This window comes from Capra hircus, chromosome 23, assembly GCF_001704415.2.
Source record: "Capra hircus breed San Clemente chromosome 23, ASM170441v1, whole genome shotgun sequence".
NCBI lineage: Eukaryota > Metazoa > Chordata > Mammalia > Artiodactyla > Bovidae > Capra > Capra hircus.
The window spans coordinates 4,238,762-4,253,935 of NC_030830.1; the positions used below are offsets into that span (position 1 = coordinate 4,238,762).

The 15,174-nt window shown below is 38.3% G+C and overlaps 1 protein-coding gene across 1 annotated transcript in view; it reads right to left on the reverse strand.

The window, feature by feature from the left end:
* The window catches only part of LOC102189642, a 247,782-nt gene that overhangs the window by 120,812 nt on the left and 111,796 nt on the right, over nucleotides 1-15,174 (reverse strand). Inside the window, 1 exon segment of the mRNA XM_018038501.1 lies at nucleotides 1,961-2,122. Coding sequence (XP_017893990.1) covers nucleotides 1,961-2,122 — 162 coding nt within the window.

Consider the following 15,174-nt stretch of genomic DNA (forward strand, 5'->3'; position numbering starts at 1 on the left):
AGAGACTATCCTCCAATGAAAAGCTTTTATCAAAGGGTTTCTGTCTGCTTACAGCTTCTTTTTAGTGAGAGAACGCAGAAATATGCAAATAAATGACTTGAAAATAAATATAAATGATTAACTTAAACTGTGGTAAGTGTTTTAAAGGAAGAAAGCTATGAGAAAATAAACTACCAGAGGGGAGAAGGGTACCCGTTTATGTAGGATTTTCAGGAAAGAACTCTCTGGAGCAGGAAAATCTGTACTAAGACCTCCAGTATGTGCTTCTAGCCTACTAAGATCCCAGAGAACATTCCAGACAAAGGAGGCATCTAGTGGAAAGACCCTGATGTGATAAAGAGCTTGGTGTGTTTGAAGACCACATCCTCCTGTGACTGATGCTTCCTATTTTAACCTTTGGAAAAGACATTTTCTTCAAAATTTATGATTATTAATATTAGTTACCTTTATCAAAAATCTATACACACCAAGTGATTGTCCAGGCTATCTTATTTAAATTATCTCTCAGCTTTCACAATAAACATAAAGCTCCACAATATAGCTATTATTATTCCAACTTGATACAGGAGAAAACAGACCTAGATAGTTTAATCAAGCATATTAAGCAACCAAACTGAGTGATTTCTTATCTCTTGGCCTCTTTGACTCCCCTTCCTGCCTGATGTTTCTTTTTTTTTTAATATAAATTTGTTTATTTTAATTGGAGGCTAATTACTTTACAATATTGTATTGGTTTTGCTGTACATCAACATGAATCCACCACGGGTGTACACGTGTTCCCCATTCTGAACCCCCCTCCCACCTCCCTCCCTGCCTGATGTCTCTTAGGCACAAACCACATCTCTCTTTTTTTCAGAAAAAGCTTTTGGCCCCACACCATGACACGCGGAATCTTAGCTTCCCCACCAGCAACTGAACCCACACCGCCTGCAACGGAAGGCGGAGTCCTCACCACGGCAGCGCTGGGGAAGCCCCGAGCCTGCATCTCTTAATCCAGAGAACATTGGTTAGCTTGGAGACCGTACCTCAGCTGTTCCAGGAAAGCACTGGTGAAGGTGCTGAGACTTCTACATTTAAATGAAGACCAATAGAATTTATAAAAATGTGACTGGATAAGGGAAATTTGAGCTGCTACCATTCCTCCGGATGATGGTTCCAGGATGGAAGAGTAAGAGAAAAATCTTCAGAAACCAAATCATCAGGCAGAATATAAATGCCCCGGGGGGAAAGCCACTCAGGGCAGGGATCCTGAGGGATGGGGTGGCAGTGGTTTGGAGCAGATGGGCTTTGACAAGCTACTCCATTTCTTCCTCTTTCCTGGTTACTCTGCGTGTCAGGGTGCCACTGACTGTGGTTCCTTTCTTTATCCTTGCTGAACCCCACCACTGCAAAATTCTGTACTCGTTACCTCGGAGAAGCTCCACTGCTCACTTTTCTAAGTATATTTTCTTCCTGTTTGGAATACATATGCTTGCATAAACAGATACACCTGTATACACACCTCCAGGTAGAGAGCAGTAACCACAATCTGCTTAGATCTTAAGTGAACTAAGGTTTGCAGTGGGTATCAGTCCAGCCTTCCTCCCAACCCCGTCTCTAGACACTGCCCGCCCCAAATTGTCAACATTTCTCCACTGTCATATTCTTCCCAAGATCTGGCTCAAACTTCTTCTGAAAATCCTTCTTTATTCTCAAGCAAATTCAAGCCATCATCTTCTCCAAGTGTGTATGTGTGCATTCTTAGGAAAAAAAAATAGTGTTATCATATCACACTGATGTTCTTAAATGTATACCAACTTCATAAGCTTTCCCAAATCAGGGTACAAATCATACAGTTTGTAATAAGCACACAATCAGTATTTGTTGAATAAATGAATAATAAAAGAATAGAATAAGTAAAGATTTGTTGAATTCAATGAATTAAAAAATGTAAATAGAAAGACAGGATAGAGTTACTTACCAAACTGAAAATCTGTGTTTTTCCAGCTCCTCCAAATAAGATGCATCTTGTGAATAGTCTTCAGTTTCTCCAGTTTTCCAAGCAGTTGGTTTTTCCTTCAAAGAATGAAATGAAATGAAGTAAATGGGAAAAAAATTACCGAGGAGCAGATAGAAAGTTTGCCTGGTTTCAGTGACAATTTTCCCAGAATGACTTATAGAAACATTGGTCAGACTATTTACCGTTGGTATTTTTAATTATTCCATTTCATTCCTGACTAGCTTAAGGATTACTGAAATTCTTTAAAATATATGAGAGCTTTAAATTGTCCTAATTAAAAATATTTGATCTGCACACCTTACTTGACTGCTTACCATATGCTTTTGTAGGCATTCAAATTTCAAATGTGATGATATTTCTTTATAAGATGCTTAGATACTTTATTCAATCTTGCTGAATAAAAAGTTGAAACTGCTACCAAGAATTATATCAAAGATTTGGTTTACCCATCAACACTCTTGATTTGTTAAAATATAGGTGTTTTATGATAGAGTGTACTAAATTGATTTCAATTTGGTCAATCTGCTAATATTTATCTCAATTGTTCAAATATACTCATGGTGACAATGCTATGTTGTATATTTCTTTGTATTTTTTACAACTCCTAACATGGTAATAAGCACACAGTAAATACTCAAGAGTTAGAGGTCATTTCATTAAGTACTTATGTTACAATAATGACAGTGAACTACATCCAGATGCTAAGTCACCAAGATATATACCTTTTAACTCTAAAAATAGCAAAAATTTTCTGAATTTTTGCATTTCACTTAAAGAATATTCAAGCTAATGTACTAAAAATCCTTTAAAATGGGTGTTTGGGAAGACATAAAGTCACAGACATTTGTTCATCCCCAAAGAAAATAAGAGTTTTAAATCTAAAAAGAAGTAAACATGTACAGCTAAATTCCCAGGTGAATGAGTACCGGAGTACGTGAATCTGTTCACATGAATATACTCTAACAATCTAAACAATCCACCAATCACAAATATGAATCTGCACCTAAGAACTGATACTTTAAGTAAGGACATCATCAACATTTAAAAGACAGAAAATAGATCCTCTGACCCGTTATACCTCTTAAGTTCCTGAAGCCAAAGCAGATCATCATCATTAAAAAAAAAATATTCTTCCCTCAGCATTGTCTTCAGAAAGATGAATTTCTATACTTTAAGAGAGAAAATGTGTAAATTTGTTCTGAAACAGCTCGTTTCACATAATATGGTTACTCAGAGTCTGACCCATTGCAGAAATCAACAGCACACATGTAAATATCAATATAAATTGCTAGAATTCAAAATGTGATTTTCAAGTTCATGAGCTGAAAATCTGGTGTGAGGATCGCCATTCAAACAGAGCCTCAGTGAGGAAGAAATAAATGTGTACTCTGTCAAACACAACACAAAAGGAGAACCAAGAAGTGTTTCAAAGAATTTTGAAAAGCTAAAATGCATCGTGTTGTAGTTAAAAGCACCAAGTGGTGGTCAGAAGACACCCATTCAAGTCTTCGCACCACTTTGGAAACTTAAATGATTTAAAGTCCATGAATTTGAGCGTTTTAATCTGAAAAATGGAGATAATATTTGTCTTGTATAGATCGCAGGACTTTTTATGAAGACCAAATGATATAATAGCAGTAAGGTTCTTTCTGAGGATGGAAAGGGTAGAACTTAACATGCTTCAGAACATTAAGGATCTAAGTAGCATATGGTACAACACAATACATACCATGGGTAAGGAACATTAGATGAAATGTTTGATAGAACATTTAACATCCTTTCTTCTGCGTTTATTACAGCATTTGTACGAAGCTGCTAAGTAGGAAATTCTATAGGAAGACTTAAGTCTTAAGATATTATTAATTTATTAATATTAAGATAATATTAAGATTTTAGACTTAAGATGTTAAGTCTCAAAGTTGTCCAGCTCATGAAATGAAAGGCCCATTTAATTGTGCTCTATGATAGAAAGCGGGCTTCCCAGACGGCTCAGTGGTAGAGAATCCGTCTGCCAACGCACAAGATGCAAGAGATGCAGGTTCGATCCCTGGGTCAGGAGGATCCCCTGGAGAAGGAAACAGCAACTCACTCCAGTATTCTTGCCTGGGAGAATCCCATGGACAGAGGAGCCTCGTGGGCTACAGTCAGTGGGGTTGCAGAGAGTCCAACACTACTGGAAACACAGGCACTACATACTGTTACATGAAAGAAAGCAAAGTCCAGGATCCCTACGTTATTGTTCAGAGGCTTTTGCCCCTAAGCAATAATTCCTTCCATGGACCGTTTGGTTCATGAAGAAGGGTGATGATATTAGGACCGATGAGAAGGTCAGTGTTTGGGGAGAAAGCAAGTTCGCAGTTCACAGGTCAGGGGCCCCCGTGCAGTGCTGCTGGGCAAAGCATGGTGGCATTGGCACACTCAGGCCCCACTGAACAGCAGCATTTTATTCTCGCAAACTCTTTACAGGGTCTTTGTGCAGAGCTCTGGGGAGCACTGTTCATCTGCCCATCTGGCCAGATGAAGAGCAAGGGGATTGTGTCATCAAAAGGGAGAGCCTTAGAAAGAGGAAACAGTGAACAAAGAGCTGAATCCTGGGGATTACGAATGCTTTTGAACTGCCCTGGGAAGACGAGATGTGAGCAGCAGCACCATTTTTAAGAAGGCTGGGGAGGAAGGGTTGGGCTGGATGGACTGTGTTCAGAGGCTGGTGTTAACAGAGTCACAGAATTGCACATCAACAATAACAGCAACAAACACCAGGTGCCTCTGAAGTATCAAAGCAGACGCATATGACATCATGTTCAGTTTCACCAATGTCGTTATATCATCTAAAAAATAAAACCCGCAGCTCCAAATTAAATCCAGCCTAAATCCTGAGACCATCCACCAAGAATACTATTTCCTCTTTCCTTAATTCATTTCTGATGTGTGTTCCAGAGAATTTTTCAGGACAGGGATTCTACTAATATTAGCAGCACCCAGGGAAAAACAAGGTATTCGTATCTGGTTGGTAGCTCAGGATTTACCCAGAGAGACTCCTTGGGTAGCTAACTAACCCCCTGGGGTTTCTGTTTTTCAACTCTGGATGACAACTAGTATTTCTGACCAGGCGGGGCCACACATTTTGATTCTTTTCTCACCGTGTAAATAAATTTGAAAAACAAATGCTTCCCATGTGAAGTTCAACATTAACCTCAATTTCCCCACAGCTACCCTATCAATTACCTGAGTCAGAGTCTTTAATATCAGTTGAACATTCAAGTTAATTCCTAATACTATGAGAAGAAGTAGGTAATGGCAACTCACTCCAGTATTCTTGCCTGGGAAATTCCATGGACAAAGGAGCCTGGTGGGCTATGGCCATGGGGTCGCAGAGTCAGACACGACTGAATCACTAACACTTTTACTTTTCCTAAAGGATGTAACGTTTTCCTTCCTAGCCAATTGTTCTTGGTTCCCATATCCTATTCCTTATATTAAGGTTATAAGGCCCAAGAAGTATAAAACATATACCTGACTGAAAGGACAAAGAAATAAAATGTTGATGTATTATCCCATGATAGATCCCAACTGGATTCTAGAAACAGTCTGGATTCAAAGCGCAGCTATATACTTGTTAACAACATTATTTTGCCTAAGTTACTCCATCTCATGCACCTATTTTTTTCACCTGCAAAACAGGGAAACTTATGTCACTAGGAGTATTTATCCCATTAGTTAATAGTGAGAATAAGACAGTCATTTGATGTGGAGGACCTGAGAACATTTTCTGGCATCGAGTAATTTCCTAGCACTCGGTAAATGTTACCTTTCACTGTTACACATGTCACTAAACTTCTGATTTCTCACGCTTTCTCCTTCTGCAATATAGAAACAACCGTATTTGTAAATGCTGTGAAGTTGTCTTCTAGACATTAAAAACTCATTTATTTGATTTGATGGTGGTCCACTATTTAGAGATGGAAACATCAGGCTTTAGAGAATGGTTTGAAAGTTGGATCTATAAACCTGTGTTTATTTAGTTGACATACTTTAGAATAAAGGTAATGACTCAGATAGTTTGTATGGGAAAGGGCAGGGTTGAGAGAAATTCTTTTACTTTAATTTTCTAGCCAGACTAAATTTTCTGAATATTTAAAACTTGAAGTCATTTGGTCTATGCAGATACAGATTTTGGAAATGGTTAAACATCCAAAAACAGGATCCAGTTATCCCAGTAAAATTAATTTAACCCACATTTGGAAATCCAGGCTAAGTAATTTGTATAAGTTTATCAAGATATTTTCTGGATAGACTTCATGGCAGCCCTGATTATGTCAAATAAAATAGCACAATCAGCACATTTTCTAATCACCCTGCTCAAGCTGGAAACAGTCTTGTATTACAGACTAGTTAATTTAGCTAAAGTCTTCAACAGCTTAAAGTCTGATTCAGATGTAATAAAAAATATTATTAGCATTACTGATTTCACAAACATCACCTGTTTAGTATGTCCATACGTCAAAACCTGCCTTGAAGAACACATTACTTTCTACCTGGAAATATATTTTAAGAAATTATAGTCAATCATTAGAACTATTGTTTTCATGGTTAAAACCAACTTCGATAACCTTTATCTTGCCTTTATCTTACCTTATTGTGTAATTCACGGTCTTCTTTTGAGAGACTGAGATCACAGTCCATAGAGCAAGGACTAATTTTATTAGAAATGCTTCCTAGGGTTAAAGACAAAAGGTGGAACAAAAATTATAGATTTTTACATCAGAGGACATGTAAGCTTACACTGCTGAAATCTAAGAGTTTATATAAAGGCTGACTAATGGGGGTGAAAGAAATAATTCTCTAAGTTGTTATAGGCTCCCGGTTTTAATTCAGTCAATGCATGAACTTCAAGTAGAACCCTACACCATGGGGATGCAATTTACAAGGAGCAGCTGTGTGTGATCTGCTTTCTCCCCTCATCCGGGTAGGATCAGCTCTGTTTCTGTGATCAAGCTTACAAAGACGTTACTCCGTGCCTCACCCCAGCGTTCCAATATCAAGCCTCGACGCTAGAAACTTCAGTTATCGGTGTGTCCCCAGCTCTTCCCGCCTGAGCAACTTATATCATCTTTTGCACGACTTATTTTATATCAGCATTTCTCCACCTCAGCATGAGCCACATTTTGGATTGGAGAATTCTTTTTTTTTTTTTTTTTTGGTGGGGGGCTGTCCTGTTTTTGTAGAATGTTTAGCCCCATTTCTGGCCTCTATCTACTAAACGCCAGCGGTCCCCTCTACCTGAAATAGAACGCCTCCTCAACACATGTTTCTTAACTTACAAAGATACTATCAATACATAAGCAGGTATTACTTTAGCTTTATGCCTCTCAATCCATTGGCTTGAGCTCTCCCTTCAATGACTGTCTATGCTAAACCCTCTCCCCAGCATCTTGTGACAAATACCCTGGTCCAGAGATTGGACCTCCTCAATAGAGCCACAGATTTGACCAAGAGGTGGACCCAAAAACATTTTCTGAAAAGATGACATGGATCCATGAGCAGCCACAGCCTTGCACCCTGTCCTCTTCTTCTCCTCTAGAGATGGAGAACTGCCAATCTCAACCCTTTGGAATTGCTTTTGGGAACATTTTTAGATGAGTTTTCCATAGTGTAAAATTTTGAGGACATGGTCTCCATGTCTGCGTCCTTTGGAAACCTGTTCCTGCCTGAAGATGGCCCAGCTAGCCTAATGAAAATTCTCTAGGTGTTTTTTTTTTTTTTTTAATAGTGCCAGTCTACTGAAGAAAAATTCTTTTAGTTTTTCCTCATCTGAAAATATCTTTATATCAACCTCAATTTTTGAGGGGTTTTTTGCTATATACAGATTTTTGGATTGACATTCTTTTAGCATTTTAATATGTCATTACACTGACTTCTGGTCTCCATCGTTTCAGATGATAATGTCAGCTGTTTTTCAGATCATTGTTCCCCTATATGTAATGCATTTTTTAAAAGAGAAAAACAACAACACTTTAACTTTCGATTATGATGTTCTTCAGTGCAGTTTCCCTTGCATTTATTCTTTTGAGGTTCATTGAGGGTATTCAATCTATGAGCCAATGTATTCTTTAAAATATGGGGAATTTCCAACGCTACTTGTTTAATACATTTTTTTCTTCCACATTATTACCCTCTTTCTTTACATAAAACTCTCACTACATGTATGCAAAACTATGTGCTATGACCTCCTGGATCTCTGAGTTCCTCTTCATTTTCCTTCCAGCTTTTCATTTTCTGCATTTCAAATCAGTTAATTTCTTTTAATTCTTCAATTTTCAGTTCTGTAATTTCCATTTGGTTATGTTTTTTATAGTGTCCACATTGCTTTTAAGATAATCTGACTAATCATTCATTAAGAACGTATTTTCCTTTAATTGTTTGCAGGTAGTTGTTTTTTAAAATTTATGAGTATATTTATAACAGATAGTTTAAAGGCTTTTCCCAGTAAACTTAAAATCTGAATTATCTTACAGTCATTGTTATTCACTTTTCCCCTAAGGTTCATATTCTCCTGTTTTTTGCATGTCTAAGTATTATACATTATACAATATAATGGGCATTGTAGAAAAGTCTAGATTCTGTTATCTTTCTTGAAAAGCTGTTGATATTTTTTCCTACTACACAGTTCAATTACTGGGTAATTCCATTAAACTCATGTAGGCTTAAATTTACATTTTGTTTAAGCTTGTCTGTAAAATATGTTTCCAAGTCATGCTAACTTACCAGGACTCAACCTCAAGACTCTAACTCCTCTGCCTCTCTTGTCAGAACTTTGCTTTTGGCTTTTGTGGGGGCAGAGTTAAAGTAAGTCTCTTAAGAGCGTGGTCTTTATTCCTAACATGCAGACTTCTAGCATCTCAATTTGCCATCAAATTGAAAATGAGGTATTAACATGGCTCTCCTGACTTGAATGCGACCTCTGTTCCAGCTCTATTATTTCTGTTCTGTTCCCAGGTTCATAGTCGTTACTTAGCAAAGCCTCCATTGGTCTAACAGGTCATGTTGCCCTCAGCCAAGGACTCATGGGCGGGGGGTGGTCCCTAAACGACTCCTGAGTTCCTCTGTGCACACCTCCCTGCCCTCTCTCGCTCTGCACATTCTAAACTGTGTCTCCTCAGCTCAGTGGAACTTTCTCTACCTGGATTTCACTTCACTGCTTTACAGTCAGAATTTTTGCCCACGTAGACAACCGGGGTTTTCCTCAAGAGTTTCTCTTCTGTCTGGGATCAGCAAGCTTTGTGCTTCCTAATGGCCCATGCTCCATGACAATTAAAACATTAAAATGCTTCATATCTTCTCTCCAGTTTAATGGTTGATTATAAACGAATTAGTCTGGTACCAGTTACTCTGCCACAGTTAAAACTGGAAGTTGCAGTGTTGTTTATTTTTTAATTAAATGTAGGATTGGATACATAAATTTGTCACAGGAGCTTCCCTGGTTGCTCAGTGGTAAAGAATCCGCCTGCCAGCGCAGGAGACGTAGGTTCAATTCCTGGGTCTGGAAGATCCCCTAGAGAAGGAAATGACAGCCCACACCAGTGTTCTTGCCTGGGAAGCCCCATGGACAGAGAAGCCTTGCGGCTTACAGTCCATGGGGTCACGAGTAGGACATGACTTAGAGAGGTAACAACAGCAACAACACTAGCACCCATGTTTATGTGTTAGTGACACAGGTATAGGTTAATTACTTTGAAAGTCCACTTTATTCTATGGAGCCTGTATGCAATTTACTTATCAGATCATTTTATCCTGAGAAAAAGATAAAATGTTTACAAATAACAGTAACCTGCTGATGCCTTTGTAATGTGTCAGCTGGGATCACCCAGAAAAAAAAAATAAATGAAGCAGTCATATTTTTAATACAGCATGAGGTGCACAAGGCAAGCACTTGTCAAAACTGTGTAATGTTTCAGTGCCCTATATATATATAAATGCACGTGTTTATAAAAGTCTGTTTTCCCTGTGTTGTGTTAATCTTTTTTACTTGGCATATTTATAATGGTTTTTCCAAATGACCTTTGTAAAATTAATCAAGGATCTGACACTGTCCTTTGGAGAAATACAAAGAAAGAATGCTGCTTATAATAATGTTTGCATGAAAAACAGCCAGAAAATGACAAAACAAAGAAAACACGAATACTGAAAAACATTAGAGCCGGAAAGTGGAACTAACTGAAAAACGTTGCCTTTTCATCAGTAATATTTTTGTGGGTCTCTGAGATTTTCTTTTCCTTTTATTTTCTAAACCATTGTTTTTATTACTAAAGATCAGATGTATTTCTCAAAACAATTTGCTTAGTGAAATATTCCAGTTTTTCAAGAGCTCTAATAGGGTGAAACATCTCAAACTAAAGATTAATAAAATGTACAGAATGCATGTGTAAAAAGTACAAATACAGAAAACCTAGAAAAATGCCTGCAATTAGACAGGATGGAAATCCAAAAAGAAATTAAATGTACTTGTAATAAATTTCCTATTCTTTTCTTTGAGAAAATTACTACTGAAGTGAGGAATTTTTTTTCCTCCTGTAATTTAAATGTTAAACTGCCAGATGTGTGTCTTATGCTTGAAGAGTTGAAGCTTTGCATTATTTAGCATATTAAGAATCACAGAATTTTAAAAAGGGCTCCTTTATTGCCTGGAGGTTCTAATTAAGTAAACCTTAGCCTGGTACATTTAAAACTTGCAATACAAGAGAATTTGCTCTTTTTTTTTCCTCCATAGTCAAGTCACATCTATATAATAAATATGGAAAATCTAAGATGATATAATTTTTCTTTTTCTTGAAGAATTAAAGCTATCTATTATTTTAAGAAGTTTTTAATAGAGGCCAGCAATCTAGAAGACAACTCAAGATTCAAAATACTTTTTAATCATTGCAAGTTGCTTTCCTTATTTATACCAAAGAGTGTGTGTTTCATAAAGGCAATTCTATACCATCAGTCTTACTCTCTCTTCCTTACTTACTCTGCCTCTGCTAAGACCTCAACTACTCTTCCCCTGTTAGACAAAGACAATGCTAAGAAGCAACAAGAAGATCACAGATTTTATATGGATATTATGTTTTCATGCATTTCTCCATGTGTGCTTATCTGTGTTAAATATCTGATCACACAGCGCTAATTAGCTGTCCTTTCAGCAGTTTGTGAAGTTTCAGCAGCTAAAGCAAAAACCATAATCAGGAAGCTCTATGGGTACCCAACATTCATAAATCATTCCCTTAAATACAGTTATTTTTGCCATTTTACAAAATGTCAAAGGTGTCAACTCTGTCCAAATATACCACTTAACAGTAACTATTTTAGTAAATTGGCTTGAAATGCATTCAGCTTACTGACAGTTAGAAGCACATAATCTAGTTCACAGTACAAATGAATAGTTTAAAGGCCAAAATAAGCACCAAAGTATGAATTTTCAATGACATGTTGCAATGAACATGGCTGCAACCACAGACCAAAATCTTAGCGTTGTTTATATACAGCAGAAACAGATGGTCAATTTCTTTTGAAACCTGGTTGTTCATATCTGGTTTCTAGTTAAGACAGTAAATTTTAACCACTTTCAAAATAATGGTTGAATATCTATTTGAGGATGTTAACAGTGAATAACCAGAAATTATATTAATGCAGGTAATGAGTTGATAACATTCTCTGCTAGCATGTACGGTTTGAACCTATAAACAGTAACTTCTTGGATGCTGCCAACATAAACAGATAAATGTTGGCCATCATGTCAAGGAGTAAATTCCATCTTTTCTTCATGGGAAGAAACAAATGAACAAACTGATCTTCAAACATATAACTGTTGACAAAGGGCATGTACCATAGAACTGGAGTTTAGATTCAGTTCAGTCACTCAGTCGTGTCCAGCTCTTTGCGACCCCATGGACTGCAGCAGGCCAGGCCTCCCTGTCCATCACCAACTCCTGGAGTTTACTCAAACTCATGTCCGTTGAGTCAGTGATGCCATCCAACCATCTCATCCTCTGTCATCCCCTTCTCCTCCTGCCTTCAATCTTTCCCAGCATCAAGCTCTTTTCAAATGAGTCAACTCTTCACATCAGGTGGCCAGAGTATTGGAGTTTCAGCTTTCCACCAGGCTCCTCTGTTCATGGGATTCTTCAGGCAAAAATACTAGAGTGGGTTGTCATGCTCTCCTCCAAGGTATCTTCCCAACCAAGGGATCAAACCCAGGTCTCCTGCATTGCAGGATTCTTTACCATCTGAGCCACCAGAGAAGCCCTTCCCAGATGACACAGTTAGTAAAGAATCCACCTGCCAAGGTAGGAGACCCAAGAGATACAGGTTGATCCCTGGATTGAGAAGATCCCCTGAAGTAGGAAATGGCAACCCACTCCAGTATTCTGGAAAATTCTGGACAGTGGAGCCCAGTGGGCTACAGTCCATTGGGGTCGCAAAGGAGTTGAACACAGCTGAACGCGCGTGCGCGCGCGCGCGCGCGCGCACACACACACACACACACACACACACACACACACACATTCTCCCTAAAGCTTAAAACATTTAGTGGAAGGTAACGTGCCCATGCTATTTTATGAATTGATTTCTTAGGAGTGTTAAGAAGCTTAATGAAATCATGTTTAGAGATTTTTAATATTAGCAGCAGGAAGAATGTTACCAACCCATTCTAATTTTCACTTCTACTCAAACCGCTAAGCCTCAACCCGTCCACATAGAACCTCAACCTATGTCACGCTTTGATACCACTTACGAAGATCAAAAGTTAGTTGATTGATAATAATACAGCATATTTTATTCAGTATTTTTCAATTTATTAAAACACTATTTTTCAGATTTATATATGTTACTTATTTAATTCATGTAAATTTGATTAATTTTATTGCCAGCACAGAACTATAAATATTTCTGCTATCATGTCAACCAATAGTAATCTCTGAGTATTTCACGTTTGCAGAATATAAAAATAGATTCACACATGCATGTCTTGCCTAATAAAATATTATTATAATATAAGAGCAGGGAGATATTTGGTTATTTTTTTCCAAGAATAATTTTTAAATATCACCCATTTCTGCCATCCTCAAAAAGGCTGAATCTTTTTATGGAAGTTAGCTTCTTTCCCCCTATTCTTAAAAATATTAAACTCTTTATCTTAAGCCCAGTGAAAGAATTCAGAAATTTTAATATGCTGCTCATGAGCTTTCCTTGGTTATCATCAGCTGACACTTTCATTGAACTTAGAACACCCAAAGCTACTGAGAATAATAAATTATTTTTTCCACTAGTAAGTGCCTATTATTAAGAAAAGATTGCCCAATACTGAAATTAAGTAGGTAGGATATAGACAGAGCCAAGTGTGTTTTTCACATTATAATAACTGATGCAATAACACAGGGTGATTTGGTGAGCACCTACTTACTCCTTCTATTACACTTCACATCAGTTGTTACTGATCCTCAAGCAGAGCCTGCTATCTCCCCTTTATAGGTGACAAAGCAAAGAATCATAGATTGAGGAACTTGACAAAAGACGTTAAATAGTAGGACTCCAGAATGTGAATATAAGGCCCTCTGACTCCCATGTCCATGTTCTATTTTCCCCCACAAAATGTGCAGAAATCTGCATTCTCTGTCAGTTTCTTTCTTGCATGTTCCCAGTAGGTAGACAGATATTCAGTTCAGTTCAGTTCAGTTGCTCAGTCATGTCCGATTCTTTGCGACCCCATAAATCACAGCACGCCAGGCCTCCCTGTCCATCACCAGCTCCCAGAGTTCACTCAGACTCATGCCCATCGAGTCTGTGATGCCATCCAGCCATCTCATCCTGGGTCGTCCCCTTCTACTCCTGCCCTCAATCCCTCCCAGCATCGGAGTCTTTTCCAATGAGTCAACTCTTCACATGAGGTGGCCAAAGTACTGGAGTTTCAGCTTTAGCATCATTCCCTCCAAAGAAATCCCAGGGCTGATCTCCTTCAGAATGGACAGGTTGGATTTCCTTGCAGTCCAAAGGACTCTCAAGAGTCTTCTCCAACACCACAATTCAAAAGCATCAATTCTTCGGCACTCAGCCTTCTTCACAGTCCAATTCTCACATCCATACATGACCACTGGAAAAACCATAGCCTTGACTAGAGGGACCTTAGTCAGCAAAATAATGTCTCTGCTTTTGAATATGCTATTTAGGTTGGTCATAACTTTTCTTTCAAGGAGTAAGCATCTTTTAATTTCATGGCTGCAGTCACCATCTGCAGTGATTTTGGTCTGACACTGTTTCCACTGTTTCCCCATCTATTTCCCATGAAGTGATGGGACCAGGTGCCATGATCTTCGTTTTCTGAATGTTGAGCTTTAAGCCAACTTTTTCACTCTCCACTTTTACTTTCATCAAGAGGCTTTTTCGTTCCTCTTCGCTTTCTGCCATAAGGGTGGTGTCATCTGCATATCTGAGGTTATTGATATTTCTCCCGGCAATCTTGGTTCCAGCTTGTGCTTCTTCCAGTCCAGCATTTCTCATGATGTACTCTGCATAGAAGTCAAATGAGCAGGGTGACAAGATACAGCCTTGACGTACTCCTTTTCCTATTTGGAGCCAGTCTGTTGTTCCATCTCCAGTTCTAACTATTTCTTCCTGACCTGCATACAGATTTCTCAAGAGGCAGGTCAGGTGGTCTGGTATTCCCATCTCTTTCAGAATTTTCCACAGTTTATTGTGATCCACACAAGTCAAAGGCTTTGGCATAGTCAATAAAGCAGAAATAGATGTTTTTCTGGAACTCTCTTGCTTTTTCCATGATCCAGCGGATGTTGGCAATTTGATCTCTGGTTCCTCTGCCTTTTCTAAAACCAGCTTGAACATCAGGAAGTTCACAGTTCACGTATTGCTGAAGCTTGGCTTGGAGAATTTTGAGTATTACTTTACTAGCATGTGAGATGAGTGCAATTGTGCAGTAGTTTGAGCATTCTTTGGCATTGCCTTTCTTTGAAATTGGAATGAAAACCGACCTTTTCCAGTCCTGTGGCCACTGCTGAGTTTTCCACATTTGCTGGCATACTGAGTGCAGCACTTTCACAGCATCATCGTTCAGGATTTGAAACAGCTCAACCTGAATTCCATCACCTCCACTAGCTTTGTTTGTAGTGATGCTTTCTAAG